This window comes from Anas acuta, chromosome 4, assembly GCF_963932015.1.
Source record: "Anas acuta chromosome 4, bAnaAcu1.1, whole genome shotgun sequence".
Classification (NCBI taxonomy): domain Eukaryota; kingdom Metazoa; phylum Chordata; class Aves; order Anseriformes; family Anatidae; genus Anas; species Anas acuta.
The window spans coordinates 29,768,662-29,796,600 of NC_088982.1; the positions used below are offsets into that span (position 1 = coordinate 29,768,662).

General features: G+C 41.8%; 1 protein-coding gene and 1 long non-coding RNA gene across 15 annotated transcripts; one reads left to right on the forward strand and one right to left on the reverse strand.

The window, feature by feature from the left end:
- Positions 1-1,515: 1,515 nt before the first annotated feature.
- On the reverse strand, positions 1,516-27,729 carry RASSF6 (Ras association domain family member 6). Of its 13 annotated transcripts, none has more exons than XM_068680422.1 (11): positions 27,061-27,726; positions 16,183-16,272; positions 10,296-10,374; positions 8,939-9,090; positions 6,857-6,948; positions 6,237-6,421; positions 5,774-5,875; positions 4,888-4,939; positions 3,699-3,817; positions 3,514-3,611; positions 1,516-2,641 (listed from the first exon to the last, which is right to left on the reverse strand). In XM_068680422.1, the coding sequence occupies exons 2-11, from the start codon at positions 16,251-16,253 to the stop codon at positions 2,566-2,568; spliced, it is 1,026 nt and encodes a 341-aa protein (XP_068536523.1). In that variant the 5' UTR covers positions 16,254-16,272; positions 27,061-27,726; the 3' UTR covers positions 1,516-2,565. The 13 variants fall into 13 exon arrangements, with proteins under 13 accessions (XP_068536523.1, XP_068536528.1, XP_068536527.1 ...); XM_068680427.1 differs by lacking the exon at positions 27,061-27,726 and adding an exon at positions 23,783-23,922; XM_068680426.1 differs by lacking the exon at positions 27,061-27,726 and adding an exon at positions 21,332-21,356.
- Positions 21,103-25,768, forward strand: LOC137855830 (uncharacterized). Of its 2 annotated transcripts, XR_011095980.1 has the most exons (5): positions 21,103-21,243; positions 22,477-22,640; positions 23,643-23,686; positions 23,802-23,933; positions 25,467-25,768. It is a non-coding gene; the product is annotated as an uncharacterized lncRNA (long non-coding RNA). The 2 variants fall into 2 exon arrangements; XR_011095979.1 differs by having other exon boundaries at positions 23,643-23,933.
- Positions 27,730-27,939: the final 210 nt, after the last annotated feature.

A 27,939-nucleotide genomic window follows, 5' to 3' on the forward strand; every position in this document is an offset into this window, starting at 1 on the left:
TTAGTTCCAGTGATGACTTAAGATTTTTCTCACTGGCTAGCTTAGTAGTACTAAAATCACATCATTTTTTTTATTCTGTTGTCCTTTTTGATAATGTCTTAGACCCCGAATTAAACATAAAAACCACACGCATATTTCCTCCATCATGTTTCTTATTGCTGTTACCTTGAATATCCAGTACTGCTTTGGAATAAATTCTTCTGCTGTTCTTGTCTGTGTTTGTCAGAAACAATTCATTAAAATGGACACAGTATTCACAAAACTCACACCACTGCAATGTAGTAGCTTTTTTTTTTTTTTTTTTTTACTATTGCTTGAAATCCAACAATTTACAGGTAATCTGTGCTAGGTTTCATTGTTACATTTTCAGTATCTTTTAGTCCCAATTCAGCAAGACAAGTGACCTCAATGGGATCCTAGTATCTAACACCAGATGACTACAGAAATGGTTCCACTTAGGAAATGTGTACATACAGACAGGATTGGAGAGTCTGTTTGCAAACACTTTTCCACCTGGTCAGTGCACTGATCCTATTTTTATTTTTTCACATCTCAGACCAAGTAGTTACATTCATAAAACTACAAGCATTTACCAAGTGAAACACCTAACAGAAGTAGCCTATTTACATAAAAACCTTAAATACTTTTTTTTCTGGTTAAAATGATGAGCAGGTACAGCAGTGCAGGCAGAGGGGTCTGCATCACTCACAGTTTCATGAGAGCAGGCTAGACTTTCCCTGCCCATTAATTTGAGCTACCTGAATATTGCTCTGTATGTGATTTCTGACTTGTTCCTTACAGTAAGTTAGGTAGAACAAAGTCTGAAATCCAGACCAAGAGGTCTGCTCCTGTGCTGACTTTGGCACCATTGCTAGTGTCTCAGTATGGCCAGCTGGTGCCAAAATACACCAAAACCACCTCAGTGCATGACTCGGCTCAGACTACCAACATCTGCTTGGTTTTGGATGAGAACAATACTTGACCGTGGACTAGTTTAGATGTCATTGAAATTTGAGCTTACCTTGCAAGTCCAACCTGTGATGTTTTATGGTCAGCTTCTTATCTCCCATAATTTGGCTAATCAATATTTGAATGGTTTGCTTGGGTAATATCAGTGACATTTGTGTATATACATCTGTTGCTGCAAGGAACTGATATTTGCACAACTAGGGCAACTCTTTATACCATGCATCTTGACTACAGAATTATTTTTATTTCTCCTCTCAGTCATTTTTCTGGGCAGGATTATAATAGATTGTACATTAAAGTAAGTATCTGCCCCAAGCATCGATTTGCTTAATTAGCAAATTGATGTCTCATTTTTGACTTATCATCCAAGTAACATCACCTCAAGTGGAGTACAGATTTTCATTCTTGATTTATTCCACGATTTCTAGACAACACATTCTGCACACCAGTTCTCTCAAAGCGTTTATGCTGTTACCTGCATAAGCCCAGCACAGCTGATGTAAAATACAGGCACCACATAAAAAAGAAGCTACTACAGGAAGGCACTTAATTGTGCACAAATTGGATTTTATTTACACCTCTACAATTTGAACTTTACCATTCAGCGTAACTCGAACAGACAGGACCCAACAGGTGACTGCTGCATGCTTGAGCAACAACCAGACAGTCCACAAATTGCATCTGCAGAAAGATGCCAACCCCATCCTATCATGGCTGTGACATTCAGCCTCTCTCACTTAACTCTTTTCCTTTCTATCTTTGAATCAAAACAGCAAATAACATGGAATAATTTGTCTCATCAAAAAAAAAACAAAACAAAAAAACACACACACTGGGGTACATTCCAGCACCCAGTCAAGCAGATACCACAGCACTTAGTGAGAGTTCTTACTCTGCAGCTTAAGATGGACATCAGAGATACATTCACTCATACATTTAAGAGCTGAGTACCAATAAATTGGGAGAGCTTCTCTTTGTATTTTTAAAACTTGTGCTCAAAGTTTATATGAGTTAGGTATCTACCAGTCTGAAGCCAGGGGACTATCAGGTCTCTCTTGTGTAGGTGTTTCTGTAAGCTAAGTGAAATGCCTAGCTGCAACCTTAGATACATAAATACCTTTTTCCATGTCACTCTACTGAACAGCTTCCTCCTAATAAAATTTAACATTTCTGTAATAGAAGAAAAGCCACTTTAATTTTTCACTATTTTCATTTTTTTCATTTTTTTTGTTATGATTAGCAGATTAGTTACTGCAACACTTTGCATGTATACTAGACTCTCAGCAATGGTTAAGAAATTACTAGGTGGTAAATAAAGCCTTGTGCTTTCCAGGATGGGATTTTTTCCCTATCTGAAGTTTCAAGTTAGATTCAGCATTTGCCTTTTGGACAATTTAGTGCATCTTCTTAGGTGGTTCCCAACTTGTATTCCAGAGCCATACTGGAGCATATGCAGTTTCAATTGCATGATTGTCAAAAGAAACACTTTGCACATCCGTGTGCTCTCTGTCTTCTTCAGTCACGGCACATTCAAGAAAGCACACAGACTTTCCTTTGCCAACAGCAGTGGGTGGTATTCGCAATACGCCACGTGCATCAAACAGTAGTCTCTGTTTTTTTAACAGTTCGATTTTGAAGGTGCTGTTTTATCATTTGCTTCTCTTTAAGGTATCTGGGGGAGAGAGGGAGAGAGAATGCATTTACTGACAGAATGCTTCAAAAATTAAACCCCAATTTTAACATGCCAGTTGAACAGGTGAAAAAGTTGGAAATAAAGTATTTCTGATAGAAAATGGCAATTGCTATCTATTTTTTCTTTTCATTCCCTGGCAATTTTGATTCAAAATGATTTGATGGTCATTTGGTAACAGATCCACAGCTGGTAGACTCGCATTGCTTTTGACCTCTGGTCTCATATGTTTAGGAATACTGGTATATTTCCAACCCATACCCATTGTGAATTTTGAGCTACCATCAGAAGAACTCATACAATTTTTTGGAAATTCAGTTCTAGACAGACATTAAGAGTTTCACACCTATCCAAAGTGAATGCTGTACCACTTAAAGAGTACCACATTATTTGCTGCATTGATACATTCTAGAGAACTACACAGCAGCAAGTAGGAACTGAAGAAGTAGTCTAAGGCTCAGAAGACAGAATCACAGAATCATCTAGGTTGGAAGTGACCTCCAAGATCACTTAGTCCAACCTCTGACCTAACACTAACAAGTCCTCCACTAAACCACATCACTAAGACATTTCACAAAATACAACAAAGCTACCCTGGGGCTCCTAATTTTCTGGAAAGCTCCCACCTTCTACATATAGACTGGTATACGCTCTAGAAACCTCAACAGCAATAGCTCATTTAGGGATGCAGGATACAGAAACAATTACAGTTCTCACAAAGTTTTGTGTAAGCAGTCAGAGTGCAGCATTCTGAGTGCACGCTGCTACATAAATGCATTTGTCTATTGAGACAACCCATGATTGTAAATATTCTCCTGGACTTAAAGTGACCCTCTAATTTTACTTCTGTTTACTTTGCAATAGTTTGTTGAATCTCTTGTTCTTCTTCTTCATTTATTCTGTGCAGGATTGATTCCAAAAATGGAAGATGAAATTGAATATACTGAGCAACCTATCAAGAAGATGACAAGAAATGCACATTAGTGAGTACACTACTGGAGAAAAACATTGTGAACTGTTGGAATGGTGATATACGTACATCGCCGCTGACCTCTTCCACACGCCTGTCCATGAGAAAAAACTTGGCAATCTTCTCTGAGGGCCCCTGTAGAAGTCTGTGCAGTAAGGGAATGTCTCCACTCCTCAACTGCTTTTTCTCTGGGATTTAAAAATAATGCGATGATGTACAGAACATACAACAGTGCTTCTAAAACCTCATGCAATCAGACGTCTTCTTTCTTGGCAAAGATCCTATCCTTGTCTGATGCACAATTACTACAGATAGAGCAAGTCTCTAACATATTTTCAAGAGGATGTGGTAACTAAATTTGAACTATGCATTTTGAAAGATGTTGGCACATACAACACTAAGGAGTTGCAACTTACGTAGCCAAGTACACATTTAAGAGACTGGCTCCAGGCCAGAGAGCTTGTCAATGACTAACAAATAAAATCTACTTCATAATTTTCAAATATCCTTTCAAATTTCTATTTTGACATTTAAGGCACATGCTCCTCAGTTGTCTCTCCCATTCTTTTAGGTATTGCTTTTAAGAAAAAAAAACAAAAACAAAAACAAACAAAAAAAATGTTTTTCATTAAGCAATAGAGTTGGACTACATTGTATAAGTGTATATTTTCCAATAAATTTTGCATACTTTCAGTTAGGCATTTGGGGGAACCAAGACTATGTTTAAAATTGTGAAGTCCAAATGAATTATGTTTAGCCAGTCTGATTTTCATCAGGTTAGCATTTCAAAGACAGTCTGGGTATCTCCTAGCACTCCCTAAAAGCCTTGTACCACTTTTTCAATTAAAATATCCCCTAACACTGCCAGCTGGAGCCTGGCATCCCAAGACTGCCATGCAGCCATACAGAACAGAAGTTACAGCAGAGGAGCATTCTAAACAGTCTTTAATTACAGGATAGTAACAGTAATAGTAATATTACATTAAATTAAATAGTAATTAAATTACTATTTAGCTGAAGCAGTTGTACTTGCAGTACTCTGAAAGCACTCAGGACACAATTATTCAGGTTTTCCTCTCCATCAGAGAAGCGCACATATCTAAGGGGTCCCAAGAAAAGCCAAAATGCCACACTGCCTAGGCACTCTGAGCAAGGGCAGTTGCCTGTGATGGATCTTGTTGCTCCAAGATCAGCAGCCCCCACACATATGCAGAGGATAATTACAGATAAAGTGATCGCACAGTGATGTCTGGCTTACCTCCGGATGCATGGATAATATAAAGTGCAAATTCATGCGGACTGTTTTCTATCTGTAAACACAAAACCAAAGGCTATTCAGATTGACCAATGTATCCCCTGAGCACTGCATCATCAGCAGATATAGCCTGCTTCTCAACTCAAATGTTTAAATCAAAGCCTGTAATTAGGACACCGTCTATGGATGAGTTAAAAGATACTGGATTTGGGTAAGATCTAGAGCTAGGCTGCATTTTCTTTGTTCCTGTACCCCTGCTACCTTATCCTTACTAACACTACCATATTGCCCAAAGCGGCAATGCAGCATCTTAGAAAACAAAAGATCTTTCCAGAGCATCTGTAACGTTTTAGTTTTCACAAATCACAAGGAAAATAATAAATAAATCGGACAAACTGGCCTTGAGTATTATTTTTAACTGTGGCATTTTTGAGCTTTATATGTGCCTGGGTCCAATATAATGTGTATTCCAGGCACTCGGATTAGATGAAAGCTCTCTTTTCTTCCAAGAAAAATCTAATTACTAGAGCCTGTCACTAGAGGGAAGCACAGCCACGTCCATTAAACGTCCTTTGTGCTGGGTAATGCTGAAGGTGCTGCAGCATTTTCCCCTTCTTTCCAAGAAGGTATAAACAAGCCATTCCCCGGTTCTTTCTTCACTGCAAGCTGTACACCTGATATGCCTTTTCTAGACGAAGAGCCACGAAGCATTTGGAAAGTAACAGCAACTTTCTCCTTAAAAACTGTCCATGTGCTTTTTCTAAGCTGTTTCATACTCTGTACTTCCAGTTATTTCCTGCCTGTCACACAGTGCTGGTGGGACACCACTCAAGTGAGTTAGTATTTCTAGACCACAGCTGTAGTGGCTTCTACAAGCATGCAGAGTTACCTTGAACTTTCGAAGCAATTGTTCTATTACTTCTCTTGTTCTCATATAGCTGTTAATACGTATTTTGGTTTCTGATCCAAAAGCTGGAGTAAAAACTGATGTCTAGGAAACAAAACCAACAGCAAAGGGCATGAATTTGAGGACTTCTGTACTTAGTGGCTGGGATTCCAGAAGATCTAACACAGCACAGCTCTGGGATAAAAGCAAGCTGTCAGGTATGTTGCCATAGTTAGTGTAAGGCAAAGGGCACACGGTATCCCCAGGAGAAGGGAAGGCCTCCCCATGGGAAGGAAGGACCACTGTGACCCTCCAAAGCTCAAGGCCTGGTCACACACAGGGGACTAAGGGGGGAGCACCTCTCTTGTCTCAGGGAGTGCAGGAGAGGTCCAGAAGCTCACTGGAGGCTTTATTCTGCTCCAGTGCCCAACTTCAGGGGAAGAAGGACCAGCATCTACATCTGTACCTCATAGTTGTAGAAGTGGCCGTTAATAGAAACCCTGTGCGTTTCCACTTCTGTTCTTGCTATCATGGGGAACTTGGTCCTCTTCCTTACAGCTGCACCATCGCTGACCGCCCTGGGCAGGGTAGCACAGTCATGTTCCTGCTCGCTCTTGGACTTCAGAGTGCTGCTTTCATAACATGAATAACCTGGACAAAATGAAACAAATGAAACCGCATCAGCATATTGTACAGCTGCACCACCCTCCTTGCCAACACCAACACAGGAAGAAGGTTAGTGGTGGAAGAATTTATTTTATTTTATATTTTTGCGGAGGAGTTGGGCATGGGCACATGACAAAAAGCAGTAGGCTGCCTGCAGTGGACATAGGCAAGAGTTTGCTATTTTGCTTACTTCTTGAGATTTTTTTCTTTTGTGAAAAGACAACCTGTAAGCACCAGTCATTTAAAAATTTATCTGTACAACCATGCTTTTACTAGGTAATCATGTCACTATTTCACTAGCATGTAGTAGATAGAGATAACAGAGACGGAGAAGTATTTCCCTTTGCTAAGAGGGCAGACCTAGTATATCAAATTATTATTGCAAAATTTCTTAGTGAACATCAGAGCACAGACACTAACTTTTCTCAGGGCTCAGCTTTTCTTCATTAGATTTCACTGTCTCCCCACTAATATGATGTAGATCGTCAAATTCTCCCCAGCGTGTCATTCCACTGAAACACAAAACATATATTTAGAGTTGATTATTCCTCATTAACTCAGTGAATTCAATTTATCTAGTAGCCTGGCTTCATGTAATACATTCCTATCCCCATTCAAAACCTAACAGAACACAATTGCAGTCTTCAATGTGGAATACAGAGCAAGTTATTTTAGTTCATGTCCTAATAAATTACTGCTCGTAAAATGTGGCATGACAAGGGATCCCAAACATAACAAAACCCCATTTAGAGCCTGTTGAATGTTGAGCATGATGTCCTTTAAATCAGGTAAAGAATTACTGCAAATAAAGCACAGCAATGCCATGGATTGATCACAGGTAGGAAAACACACGGGCATACAGAAAAATGCTGTCATTCAGTCACAGGCCATGTAATTTCTGTTACACAGACAGGGACAGGAAAGATTATAGTAGCATACACCGCCCTCTTGAGATTTCCAAACCATTTGTGTAGGAGGAGCAGGGAATTCAACCTAGCTCCTGAGATTAATACCTATTTTAAAGTCAACTTTATGCATAACATTAATTGCATAATTCATTGAATAAAGTCTCTAGCCAGTTACTGTTACTGCTCTGACCAAGAATAAACCAATTTGTAGGAAAACAGTAAAAAAAAAAAAAAAAAGAAAGAAAAGAAAAGAAATTATTTCCTATATACAGTCACAATATTCGTCTAACTCCAATGAGCATGCCAAACAACTATTTCAGCTTTGTTCCATGTGTTTAGAAAGTTCATTTAAGATCAAACAGTCAAGCTGTTCTGCATACCTTAAAGCATGTCAGGGCAGTTTCTCATCTGTGTGATCATGAATTAATATTTACCTTACGATTCACATCTGCTACCAGTCGTATATTTTTGAAGGAATAAAAGGCAAAGAGAAATTGAACTGCCAGACTGGACCATATCATACAGGCCACAGGCCACATGCACTGACCATCAGCAGACCTACTGAAGGTCAGCCAAGAGAACCAGATCTGGTTCAGACTCAAGTTCTTTGCTGGTTACTCCTTGTGGGGTTACCCATTAATTTCAACAGCAAGAGATAGGGAAAAGACTGTCCCTGGTTTTATCAGGGCTATGCAGCTGCAACAATGGGAGAATTAAATCCACAGTTCAAACATGTATCACATGCAAACTACGATGACAAATAACTAAGAAAAGGAGCTCTTAAATACAGAATTTATCAGGGATTCAATCATGGTAAACATTGGCTCAGCCTCCATATTGCAAATTGCTCAACTTCAGTTTGTCAGATGTAATTCCAAATTCACCAACCAAGGCTCTGGAAATCATCTTAAAAACAGAAAAAAAATATTCTAAGCACCTAAACCAATTATAAAGATCTGGGCAGTCTAGCAGGGCTCAGATCAACACAGAAATCTCTGATATAAAAATCTGATAGGCAGCTGCCTGAAGGCACAACTCGTCTGTGTATATTTCTGATGTGTTTTAACATCAGATTTTACACGGAGTAAGTATTTTGTTTCCTGAATTTAACTTAGCCATGAGAAGCAATGATGACAGACTTGAAGTATCTGGTAAGATACCCCGGGACAGATGACCACTTGGCACTAACCTACCAGCTTTTTGCTTCATGCTGTAGAATGTGTACCAACAGGAGATCTTTCAGGGGCTACATGTTATTGGGTGTATATATGTATATATGAATACTTTTTTTTTTTTTTTGAATAATTTCTGATGTACACAATTTTTCTGGTATTTGCATGGGAATTATCAGTATAGACAAGAGCAGCCTCCTCCTTGACTGTTCTTAAGCTAGAAGCCAGATGAATCTTTCTGCCCAACAGGAGCTGGTGAAAGGCCTGATCAGTTACACCTGACACTGATTATTGCTGTGCTATCAACCACCACAGCCTTTAAGGAATTTGGGATATGAAATCAGCTATAGCCATTGAAGCTACCTAAATGAGGTGTCTTGAAATGTCAGCCTGCCTCCTTCTTATGGAATTTAATACATTACCTCCTACCGGGGAACAAACCCACATTCTCTGTCGACTTCAAGGTTACAAAAGAAGGTAGCTGCTTCTCATCATGAATTTTTAATCGGATAGGATGTCGGAGTCCCCAAAATATTGACAAGATTCCTTCAATAAATGGTACACTTCCTTCTCGCTGGGAAAAAAAAAAAAAAAAAAAAAGGAAGAAAAATTAATGCTGCTCAATAATCAAGGTGGAGAAGCAAGTTCCCCTCAAAGAAACAGGAATATACTGAAATCACTGAGGCTTGCACCTGGAACAGGTGGTGGAATTGCTCTCCTTGGCGATTTCCAAAACTCAGCTAAAGCCACAGCTGACCTGGTCTTGTGCCAGCATTATTCCAAATTTGAACAGGAGGCTGGACCACACGACCCCTCCAGAGGCGCTTCCCTACCAATGTTTCCATAATTTCATGCAATTAGAAACCAAATCCTATTTGTTCTGCTTTGGATGACTAGCTCTTCTGGAACCAAGGTGATAAGAAGTCAGTAAAGGGGAAGAACAAGCAGTGGCAAGGAAGGAAGGCAAAGTTAATGAAGTCATCCTCACCAACACATGGCACTGCATCAGTCCAGAGCCCATTCTTGGTGACATCAAATTTGGACACTAAGCCTTTGTCCCAGCAGAAAGAGCTGGGAAAGACAGCTGAAAACTGCCCATTTTCAGACCATTTCTGCCCAGAATTACTCTATGTCCTTTCAGTCCTGATATAGGTAAAACAACAGAGACACAGCTTGTGAAGCTAAAGAACATTCAGACTGCTAAACCAGGGACTCTGGTATCAGAGATATGACTCAGGCCCTCATCAGTCCTTCAGCCATGTGGGCTCTTCTGGTCTCCACAGAAGGGGAACTTCTGGTCTGTGGTTACAAGCACGTTCTCTGTACTAAAGGTTCACATTTGAGAGACTGGTAGTCTGTAAAATGACCTGAGTGACGGCAGTGCTGCCATTGCAGGCAGCTGGTTCAAGCTGAAGGGGCAGGGGAGGAACTGCATGCTGCAGAAAGCTTTGCAGTTCTCCTCCCTCCCTACTAATGATGTAAGACTTGAGAGGTCAACCCAAAGAATAATTTCCTGTGAATGGGACAGCAAGCAGATCACAATTCATAATCTTAAATTCCCACTTGTCTTAACATACCTGTTTCTGCTCTCTTCTCCTCATGCATTTGGCTCTATCACGGCTGTGGTGCTTTGATTACAGTGACGCATTTCAGCTAACATATTAACATGCAACATGTATACTATATAGCTCGGTCCAACTGCATTAAGCATCAGCACCCATAAGTGCTTTTCCTGCTATTACTTTATGCTCTTTGTATTATATTTGCACAGATTCTTACCTGATTAAGTGACAGTTGCAGATTTTGTTGATCAGAATAATAAGAGTTATAGGTCTTCAGGAGAGAACTGAGCTGCTCTCTAGAATAAAAGATCCCAATTAAAAAAAAAAAAAAAAAAACATTTTAAAACATGTATATTGCTGTAAAATCCAGGGCTTAGGTATGAGAATAACACCCTGTATCTGTGTTACCCAGTGAATCTGTAAAGGTCTGTTAATAGTGCACCATTTTCCACAAGTAAAATTCCATCAGAAGACTGGGTTGCCTATACGTTACTTCTTTAGAGACCTAATACACAGAGGAAATGAGTTAGACTGAGGTGACATTAACAACACTGCTGTAGAATAACTTGTACTTTGGACTTATGTTAGAGCTGCGAGGGGAAAGCAAACAGGAACAGCACTCCCATACACAAGGGTTGCAGATTTCATTTAGGTTACAATTTGTTTCCTCCATGACATAGTTTTCAATGTTCTTTTGTTGTTGTTTCTACACTTCTGACTTCAAAATGCCTACAGTGTGCCTAGACAAAACACTTCAGTTTCCTTCCACGTGCAACTTTACAGTTTTGTGGTAAATCTTTGCTCAGAAGAGAAAGGATGGATATGAAGAAAACATCTGCCAACAAGCAAGAATTAATAACAAGCCCATCATCTCAGATTTCAAACAGAAATCCACACTGCAATTAAAAAAAATGGCAGCACAACCTTCTGCTGTGAAAAAAAATGCACAGAAGGCAGTGTGAGGCCCACAGGTGCTGATGAGGCTTGAAGTTTAATATTAAGAGAAACCTTTGCAGAAAACACCCATCTCTATCCTTGATAACTTCACAACGCTGCAGAAGACTGATTCAGAAAACTTCTCAAATTTGATAGCTTTTCAAAGCAATGAAATCAGAACTGCTGAACATCCAAATTTCTAGGCCTAAGCCACTGCCTGCTCCCTTTTGGGACTTGGTCTGGAAAGAAATAACTCCAGCTACTGGATTTTAAGTGTGTGCTTTCTAAAGCACAGGGCAGGGGCGATGCCAGCTCTGCGCTGACATCTGGTACAAAAGCTGCTCCCACCCGTGCTAACAGCAGCCACACATCAGCCAACCCACATCACTCACGCTGCTGCCATAGGGCCTTGAAGCAGGGAGGAAGCCATAAAAGCCACATTGCACAAACACAGCACGGGGTGCTATTGCTTGGATTACTCTGGAAAAGCACCTTCTGTTCACTGGTAAGCACCAGTGGGTCTCGAGGGCACAATGCCATGCTGCTGGGTAAAAAGTAACCACTGCACAGAAGGTGCTCATGGCAACACCCTCATCAGAGCAAATTTGCTTGAATCACAGCTCAAGGTTGAGTTTGGTTAAGGTACTCTGCTTTTCAGCACAGCTTTTGAAGGAGGATACACACCACGCTGACAGGAGTCCAAAGGAGAACAGGTGGAGTGGTAAGGGGTGGAGTGGTATAGCCAATATCACCAAGAAATAAGCACCTTTCCCCACACCAATTCCAATTAAAGATTATTTAGACTATAATTCAAGGAGGTAATTTCCACCAGCATGGGTAATTAAGCATAGGAAACAATTGCATGGAAAGGTACAAATTCTGCCTCACTGACAATCTTTAAGAACTAAATGAGATCACTAACAATCAAGATAGTTTAAAGCACCGTCTTTCAGTCATAAGTGAAGACACCAAGTTTATTTCCTACTAGAGTATGGTATTTCCATTTCGTTTAGTATGAAATATTACAACAGCCCAACCATCAGCAAAACAAACGGCATCTGAAAGCTCCTCTCACTGTAAAGTCCCACAGAGACTTAGAGAAATTATTCATGATCCACGTACTGACAGAAATGCTGTTACAACTCCTACGCCAGTTTTGAGTGTAAGTAGAAAAACTGCAGAACTGACTGACAGCGGTGTCACTGAAACACATCACACGCTGGAACGATGGATAGGAGAAATTGCATTTTGAGTATTGCAAGTCACAGAGTTCACCAAGAAAATCAAACAAAGGAACCTTGCATTAAACACCTGCTTGTGTGAGAAATACATTTAATGAGGGAGGTAATGATACAACCTTGGGGAATAGGAAACACTGGCACAAAGAGTTTCAGGAGAATTTTTAATGTTTGTTTTCCTGTATCGGTTACAGCACAGCCACGTCCCGGAATACACAGGGACGTTATCAACGGTGACAGCACCGCCCTTATCAGAGATGACAAGCCTAAGAGTGATCTCTGCTAGGAGTGTGCCCAGGCTCCCAGTCATCGCAGTGCAGTTAGGAAGGCCATTTTCAGGGATCAAATGAGTATTAGTTCATAGCATCCCTATGATCAGATTGTGACATCAATAAGTGCAATAAAAGACAGCATTGCTTAGGGTATCGCACCTAAGAATGTAAGAAATCCAAGAAATCAGTACAAGAAACTAGAAGAATAATGGTTTATACAAAGAAAAACATGCAGGTAGAAACTGGTGCATGTGATTTGAAGTGACAACAGCTAGACAACGAAAGCATCTTCTCCTGCGACTCCATCATACAGTCTGACTCCAAGGGCATACATCACCCTCTCCTGTGGCTTGTGACACCTGCCCTCTTCTTCCATCTTTAGCCTCTGCTGTCCACGGTCTCCCTGAGAGCTCAAAGCAGCTGCCTCGCATCTCAGTCACCTCTCACCATTTGGGTATCCAAAGCATCCAGACAAGAGTCTCTCTGAACAGCAGACGTGGAGCTCTGTCTCAGTGCGTCTCCACAGGGGACACAGAGCTGTAGCACCCGCCTCTCCCTTCAGTGGATGGGGCAGTGCTCACACAGATAAACTCCCAAAACTTACTGAAGCAGAACACTGGTGATGGGACCAGTGCATGCCACTGTCTGCAAGCCCAGGGGAGCATGGCCTTCCCCAGCCAGACTGCCGAATCACAGCATGGTTTGGGCTGGAAGGGACCTTAGATCATCCAATTCCACCCCCCTGCCATGGGCAGGGACACCTCTCATTAGGCCAGGCTGCTGACATGCCGCAGAGCAAGCTGGGGGAAGCAGGGGAAATGGTTAATGTGTGTGTGTTTGGAATGGGGCAGCAAGCATGTGAATATCTTTCCTGTTACAGCTTATCTCCTGCTCACTCCACTTAATAAGTTGAACTTGGCTGTGCCCTGCTGCTCAGTGATCCTTTTCCATCCCTGTGAGAGGGAGGGAAAAGAAAAGAGAAACAGGGCTTTTGTTCAGCAGGTCATATGAGGGCAAGGTCTGCACCACTGAACTCAGCAAGGTTAACTGCATTCCCTTCTGAGACTGGATGTAAATTATTTACTTCATTAACTTACTACAGCTTCCAAAATATATTTGGAAGTGGCTTTATCAATCCTGTTGGCTCCTAAAGCAGCATTTTCAGCATCTTCAAGTCACTTCAATTTTAAATCCTGTAAATACGGGTGGTGGAAGACCTTCTTTCCATTGTGTTGGAACAACTCATTCCTCGTTCTGTGAGCCGTGGGGGATTATATTCAGGCCATCCCTCCAAAATGGAAAGTTGCCACACACTTTGATATGAATCAGGTGCAAGCAAAATTCTCCTCACACTGGCTAGAGGTAAGCAAGATTAAGCACATCTTGGCCTCATACACAGGCAGAATCCAGATGCAACGCAAGGTGAAGGTCCAAGTATGAGATCCATATTTTTGATTGACAGATGTTGCAATAGATCTGCTGATCCTGCTTTCAAGATGCTGAAAACTTAAATCTTCTTATACTTCACAGCCTAACATCTTAGGCAATCATTTTTCTGACAGCTGTTATTTAGCAAGCTTTTTCCAAGTGGAAAGTTGTAGAAGTCAGTTCCCCAAGGACAGATGAGGGAATAGCTAAGGGCTTGAGTCTGCCTCTGAGGCCCATCTCTTAGGCCATGTCAGCTGCAAAGGCAATTAAAGTCCCAGGCTAAAAGCAGAGCGATGTGGTAAGGGTAATCTGTGGGACAGGCTCTGTTCAACTTTTAGCAGAGCGAGCTGAGATTTTTTTGTTTCTTGCCTTCCTATTAGCTTCCACAGAAGTTTGCATAAACAAATCTTCCGGGTTTCACTCTTGCATTAGTGCAACAGACGGTGACAAACCAGGCAAGCCATTAGAAAAGCCCCGAGGGAGAGATCTGACAGTAACCCACACAGACCTCTTTGTCCTTGTGTATCAAAGAGACAAGGCTATTTTCTTCTTTTAGCCCCAGAAAGAATTACCACACCTACCAGTCTGCTGGTTCCACAGTGAGTCCCAGCACAGCCCATCTTCACTAAGGACTGCCCTAACAGAGGCAGATGGCCATCTCCTCTGAGTTACACTGCCAGAAAAATCAGTGGCTCCCTTGTGTTGCAATATTGTTCCTCAGAGCATGCCTTCATGACAATAGCCAAACACAGCGATTAATGAAGCCAAAGCTAAGTAACTGGAAAAACTTCTTACTGCCAAATCCTCAAAATGTAGCATTTACTGCAGCCTCACCAGTTTCTTCAGTAAAGAAGGCAGGACACAAGGGAGCAGTAAGGTCAAGTGCCCTTGTGGTGAACCACAATAGAAAGCATCATATGTTCACTCCAAACACTAATCCCAGACAGTTCACTTGTGTCCTCCTCTTACCTGAGACCCATGCATTTACCCCTGGATATTTATAGCAGTTGTGCTTAGACACGTGATGCTTTAGCCAGCCAAGCCTTGGTCTCCCTTCTGATCTGGCCATTCTGGAATCCTCAAACAGCAGGCTGGCCACATCAGCACAATTTGCATGGTACAGCTAGTAGAGGAGCCGTATGACAGCCAGTTCAAGGTGGAGAAGGACAAGAGTCTGCAAATTGCAACGGAAGGGAGCTTGAAGTTTGAGTGCACACGGAATACCTAGAAGTATGAAGACTGCTTCATCTGGAACACATCCAAATGCTTTTGTATACCAAGCATATGAATATTAACACAGACTAATTACCTCTGACATGAAACTAGCACGTGCCAAAGCAGTAGCAGCATAAAGGGAACAAGCATTTAGGAGAAACAGGCTGCACTTACTGCCTGTGTGCTTTGGGCATGACCTTCTTTAAAAAGGGAGAAATCAACAGCACTTCACATAAACCCTATAAGAGTATTAAAGTTCAGATAAAAATATTTAGTGCAGTTGCAGAAATTCTACCACAGGCCCCATCCCTGGGTGCATTTAATTAGCTTCTCCCATGCTCCCACAGTAACGTCAAGAGGGATAGAAATGATGTGAGAAAACTGCCATTTATTCCAGCTCCTGTGCTCTGGACAACAGGGAAAAAAGCCATTCCCTAACAAGGTGATGGAACCATACACCAGGAGGCTCAGGGTATATGGCAACATTAGGAAACATTCCTAACAGACAGATTTAACTGTGGAAAAGTATCCCATGAAATACAGTTCGTGTACAGTTCCAAGCCTCTTCTAAACAGTTTCAAGAACTTCTGCTTACCACAGAACAGAACTGGCAGCCTGACACATCTTTCTCTGCAAAGAAACCTTGCCATCAGGTGCTCGAAACCAAGCCCCATTCTTCAAACTAGTAGAACTCATGTTAAACACTGGAATCCACGTTCCATTTCAATACATTTCCAAGATAGGAAGGTCATCTTCCCTAATTTGGGATTTTATTTCAGTACCTTTGAAAGTGCTGGTCTGCCTAATAAACACAGTCCACAGACCAAAAGGTTTAGTGCTCTGGTTTTTGAAATCAATATAAAAGGCCACTTTGTTCTATAGACACTTCCCAGGAAGCAAGCTGGAGGCATTGCTGCTGGAGCTGCTCTTCTGGATGGGCAATTAATGAATTAATGTAGAGTAACTTGAGTAGAGCAAAGTCACTACTTTATTATTATTTTTTATAATAATTTACCTGGTTATAAACTTCTCCTCATTGATGGCAACAGAAGGTAGATGCTGTGCTTTCATAGTCACTTTCTTCATTTATTCAGAGGAGATGAAACTAAACAAAAGGAAAAAAAAATTACATCCACTAATGTCACTAAGAAAGACTGAATGGTAAAAACAACAATGACGCCTTAGCTCGCAAAGCAAAACAGACCCAAACTCTCAAGCCATGGGCTTAAATACACATATTTCAGCTGTTTTCTATTTATCCTTAATATCCAAATATTTCCCACTCTTAGTAAAAAAGCTATAAGCCATTCCCACCAAGCATATCGCAGTGGTTTAAATCCCAAATCCTACATACGCCTTGACTTCTTCCAGGAGTTTTAGGATTACTCTCAAACTCCATCACAATGATTCAGTACTTAGTAGACTGAAACCCATTTACTGCTTAGGATTCATTTGTTAATTATGGATAGAGCATTGCCCAGGGTCACCAAAAAAAAAGTGACTCAGCAAACCACCCTTAACCAGGTTAGTAGGACTAGGCAAGAGAAGAAGCGTTGCTCACTGGCAGCGTCCTGCAGCACACAAAGAAGCCAGCTGCAATATTAAAACGAGAACAAGGCTATAATTAAAGTGATGTAGCAATACAATTTACAGATCTCCATGCAGAGATTTCAGCATATTGTGTAGGCAAAAAGCCAGGCTCATGAGACTCCAACAGTACATTCTTGAATACGCTTAATTATGGAGTCTTGGCTGCTTTCATCCACCCTCAGGTATTAGAAGAAAAGGCAGACAGAGCAAAGGAACCAAAGAGACTCAGAGACTCAAGATTGACAACTGATACTGCACTGAAAAAAAAAACAGCCCTAGAAGTGGCAAACAGGGAAAGGCGAATCACATCACAAGCAGTAGAATCCCCAAGGACTGCACTGCAAGTCAGTGACTCCACTTTTATTTCTCTCTTACTCAGGTGCTGCGACAGAGGAATTTGCCCAGCAGCATTTGATGTCCATTCGTGCTTATTCCAGGAGACTGGCTTAAGGCTGGTGTCAGCCTGCATGGGGCAGCCCACTAAAAGCCATCTGAAAATCCGTTCATTGTCAACAGTACCAATGGCAAGTAGCATCCAGGAAATCCATTTAGAAAGGAAGTTAAAGCTTAAGAAGATCACAGCTAGCTGAAAAAGGGAATAATTTATGTAAAAATGACTCTACACCAGTGCGCTGCTTTTTTAAAGTTACATATCAAAGTTCAAAGATGCATGACTTATGAAAAAAATGTGGACAAATTAGATGATCTGCATAAAAATACATTGTCTCGCACCTACAAAACATGTAGAAGATTTCTGTCAGAAGCCATTTCACAACCCCTAAAACCCAAGTGCACTACCGAAACGAGCCTTACATGAGCAGATGGGGGTTCAAACAACGCTTGAGCAAAGGCTCGTTGAAAACAGTGTGACGGACCCCATAAACCCACTGCACTTTGGGTGATTTCACATAAAAGTGAAATCCACCTGACTACTGAGCGGGCCCAAGGACTTCTGTCCAGAGATGAGTTTGTACATACAGAAAAGACTGCTGCACCCCGGACTAATAATGTTGTTTCTTGGCCTCTCAACTGAGTGCAGTAACCACTGGCCACACCTTGAAATCTGCTTTTACACGATTTACTAATACCTCTAGCTGAATCAACTGCCCATGCCAACCTCATTTCAAAATGGTTTTAAAAGATGCAGAGGAGTTTGTGTATATTGGCACCTGAATAACTGGATACAGGCTCGAGCATCCTGCCATCAGTCAGGAAACAACTCACAAAGAAGAGCAGGTAGCCGGGTGGCTAGTGGCCAGAGCCGTGACTCCAGCCCCACTGCTCGGAACTGAATACTTCTCTGTAGAAATTTGACCATAAAATGATTCATATGAAGGAAAAAGCTTATCTTTATGGACTGAGTGATCCTTACACAAAAAGGAGATTACTGCAGAACTATGAATTCTGCTCAGTAGTGCCATGTTCTTAACTAAATTTGCCTTAGGAATCCTTGAGCATACCTTAAGTCTGCTGGTTGCCACCAAAGCACTGGCACTGAAACCAAAGTGGATTTGGTGATGGCAATGGCCCCTCACCAGTGCCTCCCCCTTTCCCTTCCCTCACTGGCTGATAGCCCTGGACAAAACCAGGCCTCTTCCCAATAGCTGGTGCAGAAGCCCAGCAAACACTTGTTCCACCTTCCTCACTCTTCTGAGCACTGCTGCTCATCAGGATGGTCCAGCACATTTCTACCCGCACACCCTAGAGCTAACATGCTTCCCCTCCACGTGCCCTTCCCACCAGCGTGTTTCGGCTGGCGCTCAGAAGTTGAATGACACGGGACCTCCAAACCAGGAGCTCACCCCTGGAGCTGGCTCCTTGGCAGCAGCAGGATTGAAAGGACAGCCCTGCCCAAAAAGCCAGGGGGCTTCCCTGGCAGCCGACTGAATTCATGCATTGCCCTCTGAGTTACACATGACACGCTCCTGTCACAGAGAAGGAGTTCCCCAAGGGATCAGCATGAGTCCGCGAGCTATGTTTATTCACTTGGTGCTTTATGCAAGGTATTAGCATCATTTAAGCAAATGTCATTAAAACATCCTATGGCCCTGATTTGTAACTACCCCGGAAACCTGTGGCTTGAGAGTGTGCAGTGACTTCCCCAGCACAGTTATATGGCACCGCAGCTGACAGCATATTTACACTTGTCCTCCCTAAATCCACAGGGCTGTCACATTTTCTGTCACTGCCTGGTGTTTTTGTTTGTTTGTTTGTTTTTTCGTACATGTCACTTCCCTGCAGCTATTTGAGGAAGCAAACTGAAGAGATGAGGGGGATTTTTTTTCCATTGTTCCCTTCAATATGAAATAATCAAAAAAGTGCTGACTTTCCAGCTCTTCCAACAGTGTGAGACCATGGCCATCTATCCAACTGTATCTCCTGACTTGCTTCATATCAAACAGGTCTCCACATTACGTTAAATTGGACTGGAACCACAAGATCCCCTCAGATAGGCAATGCCTTGGTGTCAGACCCCAGCTGGGCCAACTTCACGGCCTAAGACTTAACTAAGGGGAAATTTCAGCCGTGGAGGAAGACTGAAACCTAAAATACAACTGGAAGGAAATGAAAGAAACAGAGGGAAAACAGGAGCGAGAGGTGAGGCAGATGCAAATTCAGACATCAAAGATTGCCACTATCAGAGAAATCCAGGTAAATAAGGAAAAGCAGACTACTACACAATCCCAAAGCTGTGAGAGGATCAACAGCCACATCGGGTACATGACAAATCTAACAACTACACTAAAAGAAAATCCCATACAAGATTTGTCTCACTGGAAATGTTTCTTCCCAAGAAAAAGTCCAACTGTTAGTGGAAGGGAAGATGATAGGTCTTGTTTTGTGTTATTAAATGCAGTGATTCTAAAGTCTTTTGCTTCAGGGGACAGCACAGGGACAGGACAGTGGCTGTGTGACAAAGCAAAGGTAGGAGCAAGCATCCATGCAGGTTTTTACACAAGGATAAAAGGAGGTGGCTGCAGCAGGAGGGCTGGTAGGAGAGGGCCACCCGACCCCCAGAGTTAAGCCAAGGAGGAGCAGCAAAGCAGCATTTGGATTTGCGTGTTACAGCCTATGGAAGAGGCTGGATGCTCCTGCCTGGATGTGCTTTTTGGCACATCTATATGTTAAGATGGGGACTGCAGAGCCATCAGTGTGCTATACAGCGCTCCTACCACTGTTAAAAAAAAGTAAACCCACAAAAACATCTGCAGATTTCTATGTCTTTTGACCCTGTGCTTCCCAAAGGCATTCCAAGAGTACAGGATGTCAGGACGGTGTGAGCACTCTCACTTTCTCATATAGAAACCAAAAGGCTCAGCTATCTATTTACTTAGCTATCAGCCAAACATACAAACAGCATTTTGTACGGCACATGCTTTGCTCTGCAGGCATGACGGCACATACAAATACCCAAGTCATCTTCTACACTCTGTGGTGCCTGTTACTTAGCATATTTTTGAACCATTATATCTTAAAAAGAAATAAAATATGAGCTTAGGGTTTATTCATGTGCATAAGACATTCAGTATCAGCAGAATAAGGTCTTTACCTAGCCACAGCTCTAACTCTACAAGCCTTTATGCTTTGGAGTTTTTTTTTCCTTTTTTTTTTTCTTCTGAAATTACATGGCTTTACCCCAAAGCAAATGTCTAACCAAAAGAAACTTATTCCCAACACTTGCATTTTTCCCAACTGAAGACAAGTTTTTTAATCTTCCAGACTTTTTTACACTTCAATTAAAAAATGTACTGTTACAGCACAGAACCCTGCACTACCCCAACACACAAAACAGTGCAACCCCTCTGCTCAGACACGCTCAGAACTGGCTTGGATTACGGAAACCCAAAGTCAGTTGTTTATCAGGGAACGCGGCCCCTCAGCATTCAGGGGGAGATATACACAGGCTCCCTCCCTTTGCACCAGCAAGGATTACACAGCAGGGCTTGCACCAAACGGATTTCAAACCCGAAGCACCCGTTACTACGAAGTTACTTGCTATTCCAGGTCCCTTAGGAAAGGTAGCTTCTACTCACTTTAAAGAGCAGACAAGGTGACTGCCGTAACCTTTACAGTCCCTCTGGTGACTGAGCGACGGGTGGCGAAGGCTCGTGCCCACGTATGCAGTGAGCAGCAGCACTGCCTATTATCCACCTATTTTATCACAAGTGACTCATGCCTTGAGATTTCAGAACTTTTTATGAGAATTTCTGAGTGACTGCACATTTCTCCTTCCCTCCGGCACCCTAATTACCTGAAAGGAATTTGACTCGAGTTCTGGATGACTGCGAAGGACCTTGCTTTCTACTGACGCTGCAGGTTACACAGCAAGCAGAACAGCTCCAGCTTCGCGTTTCGCTTACCTGCACACGTGAGCAGAGGAGAAGCAGAGGGGTTTCACATACCTTGCACTGAGCCCTGGGAGAGGCATGACAGCACGGCACCAGCTGACAGCCGCCTCTGCTACCTTGTGGAGCCCACAGAGCTGGTAATTACTATTTTGCTCAACAAACTGAGAGTGCTGGCAACCCAGGACACTCCCCACACCTCGGTGCATGTCGGGAGCATTTACCTACCCGCTTTCCTTCCTCCCAGCTGCTGACAGGAGTGCTCCCTGAGTCACGGTTACACCTACGGGGAGGCTCCGGTTAACGCTTTAATCACTAACTTTATAATGAGAGGCAACCTGCTGACTCTTAGTAATTATTTGCTGACAGAGTTCACCCTGAAACATCCTGTGCTGAAAGCACTGTCATGCTTTAAACTCTTGTCATGTCAGTTTTCTAATCCATTGGATAAAGTGGTCGTTCCTTCTCTGGCTATGCTTAAGTCTCTAGTGTTTAGTGGAGTAACAAAAGCATACAATTAGGTGATGTCTAAGTACATGGGTTTATAACATTATGACAAAAATTGTGTCAACATAGCTTGATCACTTAATCACTCAGCTATAAACTCAATTTCTTGCTTAAGATACCTTACGTTATTCACTGGGCAAGAGTTGAGTCTGTAGGAGAGAAAGCACCGCTACTCAGCTTAATTGCTAAGCAACTAATCATATAAACAGATGTTTGAGCTGTTAAAAAAATAAATAAAAGAAAAGAACACAGACCTTTGAAATTCCCACTGTTTGCCCATCCATTTTTAGCAAGCAATTTATTCAAAGGATCAAGCCTAAAACTGAATATCACTGGACCACAGAAAGAAGAGCATGACAAATACTGAACCTGAATTTGCCTTCATACCAGTCCTACTATACCATGAGTAACATTGAGTTACTTCTGGCTTGTATCATCTCATATTAGAGACAGGCAGAACAGACCCATTAATATTTGATCTCTGCTCATATCCTTATCTTCTGGTGTACTCCTCTCAAGGGCTAGACTCACAGCTGTACATGCAACAAAATGGACTCAATATTTGGGATTATAGTCCATACTGTAGATCTTCTAGCCCTACACCCTGAAAAATGTTAAAATAAGGATTTTATTGGTTTGTATAATACAAAGAATTTTCTCAAAACACATGAAGGGGTGAACATAAAGGGATTTTTGCTCAATTCACAAGAGCAAAGCAGCTCCATGTTGCAGTGAGCTTGGCACTTTGCATCAAGCTCCACTTCTGGAGCTGCTCCAGCTTTTCCTCAATGATTGAGCACAAACCTCTACAACTTCAACTTGTTTAAATCCAGAAGTGTGATTTTTTTTTTTTTTCCTGTCAACAGCTTCAGCCACCTGAGCACTCTCCCTGACAGTCCCAGATTAGAGCAGAAAGACAGCACAGCCTCCTTTCAGATTCCTAAAACAAGATGAAGTCAAATCGATCTGCAGCTGACAGCTAGGCCACCCTGCTGGACACTGACATCATGAAGCTGGCCAGTGCCAAGAGGTAACCACGTATTTTGAGAACTGAGGGGCAGGTCAGCAGCTCATAACTGAGCAATGTGAGGTTACCCCATTGGTGTTCATCCTGATAACCAATATTTAAAGTGTTTGGCGACAGTGTTTTCTTTTTAATAAAAAGGATTCATATAAATGAGAAGGGGGGGGAACTAGATGATCTTTAAGGTCCTTTTCAACCCAAGCCATTCTATGAAATTGTTATAGATATATTAACATTTACAAGTAAGTTTTGAAATCCCTATGTTGTAATTACTTAGGTTCATGCAAAAGTGTCTGTAATATACTAGAGCCATAATCGAAAATATTGTAATAACAGGCTATAGTCCTCACTTCCACTTAAACCAGATGGTTTGATTTTCAGATTGGCTTGGTGAACATGTCTCAGGCTTGTGTCTAGTTTTTATTCTCACACTTAGTTACTTGTATCCATGTCCCAGTTCTGATCTCTTTACATGCAATTAAGTGCTAGCTACTTCATGGAGACTCATCATTGCAGACTGGGAATAAGTGTTACATAGAAAAAAGATGTCTTTAGGACCACAAAGCAATGGTTAGTTTACAGTTAGTTACATGAAGGAGAGAAAGTTCCTATTCCTCTCAGGAGAAATAAATCACCACATGCAGAGCAAGCATTGTTGCTCGTCTTTCTTAGTAACTGCAGTTCATGTGCCTTGGATAACTAAAAATGTCATAACTTGGTAATATTATTTCAGCCCTTAAATCAAAGGGTAATCATAATTTTTCTTCCAAACAGGCAGGTAATATAGTGATCCTTGAGTCCTTACTGCTGTGTTACTTTTCTGGTTCCTTGCATGATTAATGTAAATAATTTTAAGTTAGTAAATAATTGGAGGCTGGAGTTCCAGCTGTCTTATAACCTGGCCTCAGATCATTAACTGTCCGACTGCTCAAACTAGAAAAGCATCTCCAACAGTGGTGAAAAATAAAAATTAAAAAAAAATAAAAGTTTATTCTCCTGCTTTTACAGGATGCAATCAGAGTGAACAAGCTGGCCATGACAAGATCATGCAGGTATGCTGGACTTCAGTGGCAGTGTTCTGAAAATGCAATAGGATATGCATGAGATCACAAGCGATTTCTCTGCTTCACAGTGAAAAAGAAAATCACCTGTATCATTTGCTAACAGCTGTTCCTGGACAGCTTCAGACCAGCATTGATCCCAGTTGTGGAAAATACTCCTTGGACCTCTTGAGCAAGACACTACAAGGCAAAGACGCAGCTTCCAATGACAAGATCAGAGTTTCACATGAATCAACAGGTATCAGTTCAAAAAAATGCTTTGCTTCACATTACAGAAATTACCATGAGGATTGCACTGATAATAGCAATAAACCAAGGAATTCAGAACAAGTGGGTTTGCCCTGCAAAGGGCCTCCTGTTCTTTAACAATATTATCTTCTGTCATCACACCCTACCGCCAACAGCAATATTCCTGTGCCAGGACATGTCTCACTGGCACAGCTGATAAGCATGGCCCAGAGCAGAAACTAGGAAACAGATGATTAGCTCAAATCACTAAATACGCAACACACACATCCACTACAAGGCTATCTCCTGTGGGCCATAATCCCTTCTGCATACCATTAGATGACTTTTGAGGGCCAGAAGTTCTTGATTTCAAAAATAGCACAGAGAAGGAAGAGCAGACCTGCTGTTTGTGGTAGTACATGTACCAACAGCGACAGCTTTCTACCCAGATAAGAAAGCAGGAATGTTTGGGGCACTAATCCTTGGGTAAGTAAAAAGCTACCTGCCTTTGCCCTCATGAGTCAGGGCAGGTCCAACTTCAGAGACTAAGCCGTCTTTAGTCATGCATCATAACTTGATCCTACATCCTATGAAGTCATCCATTCGATAACACAGTCTCATAAAGCCATATACATGTTCTCATTGCCTGGAGCTAAACAATATTGTTAAGGGCTGCCACACAAAAGAGCAGCAGTCACATAGCTTCTCACTACATTACAGCCCACTGGGAGAAAAAACCCCAGCCCACTCTCACAGTGCTTCTAAACTCAATTCTTTACTCTTGAGATTTCCTGATCTAAGCCAAAGTCAACTACAGAGTTTTCTATAGAACACTGCTTTCTCTGATTTATTCTTAACTATCTTTCTATTTATGAACATCTTCTGCCTTCAAAATAAGGCCATCACTTGTCTGCCTTCCACCCCCTTAGTTCTGTCCTTACATACTCCTCAGCCCTTAAAACAATACCAACCCTTCCTCACATGCCCCTTATACGATGCCTTTATGCTCTGGTCACTCCTCTGTAATGATCATTTGAGGCTCATCTGACTATAGCACCTGACTCCCATTTCCAATATGCTAATAAGTTTTCTTCAGTTACTTCTTTGTTAAAGAAGCCGAGTCATAATGTGGACTGTCCTCTCTTTTCTGCTCGTTTTAAAAATATCCTGAGCACATGCAGGTCTCTGGCAAATTTCACAAAAGAGCTCAGCAGCATTTTTTTTTTTTCTCTGTAAAATGCAAGATATATTTGAAAGTAAACTGTATTTCACAAGTGTCACCATTATACACTGTACTACCAAGGTATAGTGCAGCATACTACTAAAATAAGATAAATATTGCTACTTCATAGTGATTGAAGCTGAACTATACTTATGAATCAAAAAACCTCCAAATGTTTAATTAGTTTAATACTAGGCTGGATATGGGTGAGAGAGCATTCATGTAAACACCTTGTCATCATTTATGTAAACATTTTAGTGGTTAAAAAAAGGAGTCCAGATTTCTAGACATACTTGTCAACAGAAAATATATTTTCTGCAGGCATTCTGCATAGGGACACCAAGTGGAAGCAACATGAACGAAGACTGACATCCTTGCTACCCAGCATTGTAAGAACATACAAACTTCAAGAAAATCACAGAATCATAGAAACGGGGTTGGAAAGGACCTACAGGATCATCTAGTCCAACCATTCTCATATCACCAATACTACCCACTAAGCTACTAAATCATATTTTGTATCACCTTGTCCAGGCACTTGTTGAACACCATGAGGGACGGTGACTCCGTCACCTCCCTGGGCAGGCCATTCCTGTGCCTGACCACTCTTTGAGAGAAAAATTTTTTCCTGATATCTAATCTAAATTTCCCCAGGTGCAACCTGAGGCCATTCCTCTTGTCCTATTACTAGTTATCTGGTGATGACAAAACAAGATGGGGAAACTGAGATTATAAATTAATTTTATTAAAAAACGTGATATAAAGGGTATTTGTTATCTCCTCCATTTACATGACTGTAATTTACTCAACCAAATTTCCTGATGGCATAAAATGATGAAACTTCATCAATACTGAAGGAAAATAACCTCCTAGCAGACACAATGTGATTAGAAGATCTCGGAGATTGAACCACAAGTCACCTAGAAAGAGATCAGCTACCCCACTGTCTTCTCAGGTCGGGCACCCTGATAAAAAGTATGAAGAACATCTTATAAGTCATTTGTTCAAGCACCTGTTCTAGAAGCAAGTCAGATTTTCATAAAGAGCCATTACACACCACAGCTTCTGTACAGATGAGATCAGAGTTTGCTGTTGCAGCAAAGCGCACTGAAACGAGTTTCAGATAGCCTAATATACATGTACATAATAACACCTTGTGCAATGGAAGAGTCCAGGCTGAAAAGGAAGAGCATGGCAAGTAGCTCTCTCACATGGAGGGAATGCACAGCAATCACAGCCCGCCTCTGAGTCTGAGCAGCCCACGCTCCCTTGCTCAGTGCTGCTGTGCAGCGCAGGCATTCTTCACATTGCATCCTGGGGTCTCTGCACAGTTCTTCATTGTGTGCCACTAAGCACAAGCAACTTGAATGATACACCAAGCTGCTGGGAAGCTATCATGTGAAATGTGAGACTTAAAAACTTTCATTTTCATACTGACTATTGATTTCATAATCCCTGAAGTACACCATAAAAACTGGAGAAAGAACCAACTTTTTACCTTTTGTATTGCATTAGATATCTAAACAGACAGTAAAGCAGATGAACTATAAGCATCTGTCACCTTTATTTATTATTTTACTCTTTAAAATCTCGAATGAGCACAGAGAGCACTGCGAAGGGCAGAGTGCAAAGCAAAACAGATGGGGCTGACTCCGTGAAGTTCTGCCTCATGTCTGGTGGCCTGAAGAGACCTCTGTGACTCCTCAATTCCCTTTAAGAAAATCTTCCCTCTGACACTAAGACATTCCTCACCTTTACTCCCTCTTCTTGCAGAAGATCACATCGTAGACACCGTAACTGCTTGTTGGAAATCCCTTCTGTCCTTGCACAATTCTGCTTTTTGATTACAATACCAAATAACCATTAGGTATTATTTAGCATCCTTTGCAAAGAATAAATACATTTACATACTTACTGTGTCATTTCATATTCTTCCAAGTGTTTGACCTTACGGATCACATTTTTCTTCTCGTTCAGCTATCCAGGGCTCAAACTCTTCTAAGTAGGGTCCTGGAGCACAGTGAGCGCTGTGTGCTACGGCAGGCAGTTACGTGCCAGCTCCACAGCAGAGGCGGTGGCATTTCGGTGGTGTTGGATGACACAATAGTGTTTCTAACTCTGAAGTGCTAGATCTCTGTGCACGGCTAACATGTTTACAACCCATGCTAGGGTTTCACAGGAATTAACAAGGCTAAAATTTGATCTCATTGTTGAGGACGTGTGAATATCTTTCTGGTTGAGAGGTGCTTTGGAACAATAAAGCCAGATGACAATGGAGGCAGATGGAACACAGCAGCATGTAAAATTACTGTCCAATTTGGACTATGAACTATGCTCCTGTGTAAAGCAACATAAACAAATCAATAGCCATTCAGGAAACGCTGAAATTCTGGAAAGATTCTTCCCTACACAGTTGTTCGGAGGGTGTGTCTTCCAGTCTGGAATTTGATCCATCTGGAACTGTCACTCAGCCCTGAGGGCAATCCCTTGCTTCCAGCCCGTACACATGTCCTTGCAAGTGAAAAATCTGAACAAGCTGCCCACTGGAAATGCAAATTCAGACTCTGGGACCGTGCTGTCCCAGATTTCGCTGTGCACTCCACACCAGGAAAATGTACCACGCTTGTAGGAGGCAGTTCTCACCTCAGGAAACCATGGGCTGCTGGGGGACACAGGCAGCGCCCTACTAGATAAAGCTTGATCAGCTAGAGAGAAAAATCAAAAAGCTGTAGAGAAACGGGAGTGTCTTTAGGACTGTAAGTTGCATGGTATGCTCCCCCTGCTTTGTGCAGAA

Coding starts and splice junctions, on each gene's coding strand:
- RASSF6 (XM_068680419.1), bottom strand. CDS start 21,312: ATGCACCGAGGTGTGGGGAGTGTCCTGGGTTGCCAGCACTCTCAGTTT. Junction 9,091..10,295: donor TGCAACTGTCACTTAATCAG/GTAAGAATCTGT, acceptor TTTTTTTCCCAG/CGAGAAGGAAGTGTACCATT. Junction 3,612..3,698: donor TGGAAGAGGTCAGCGGCGAT/GTACGTATATCA, acceptor TCTTCTTGATAG/GTTGCTCAGTATATTCAATT.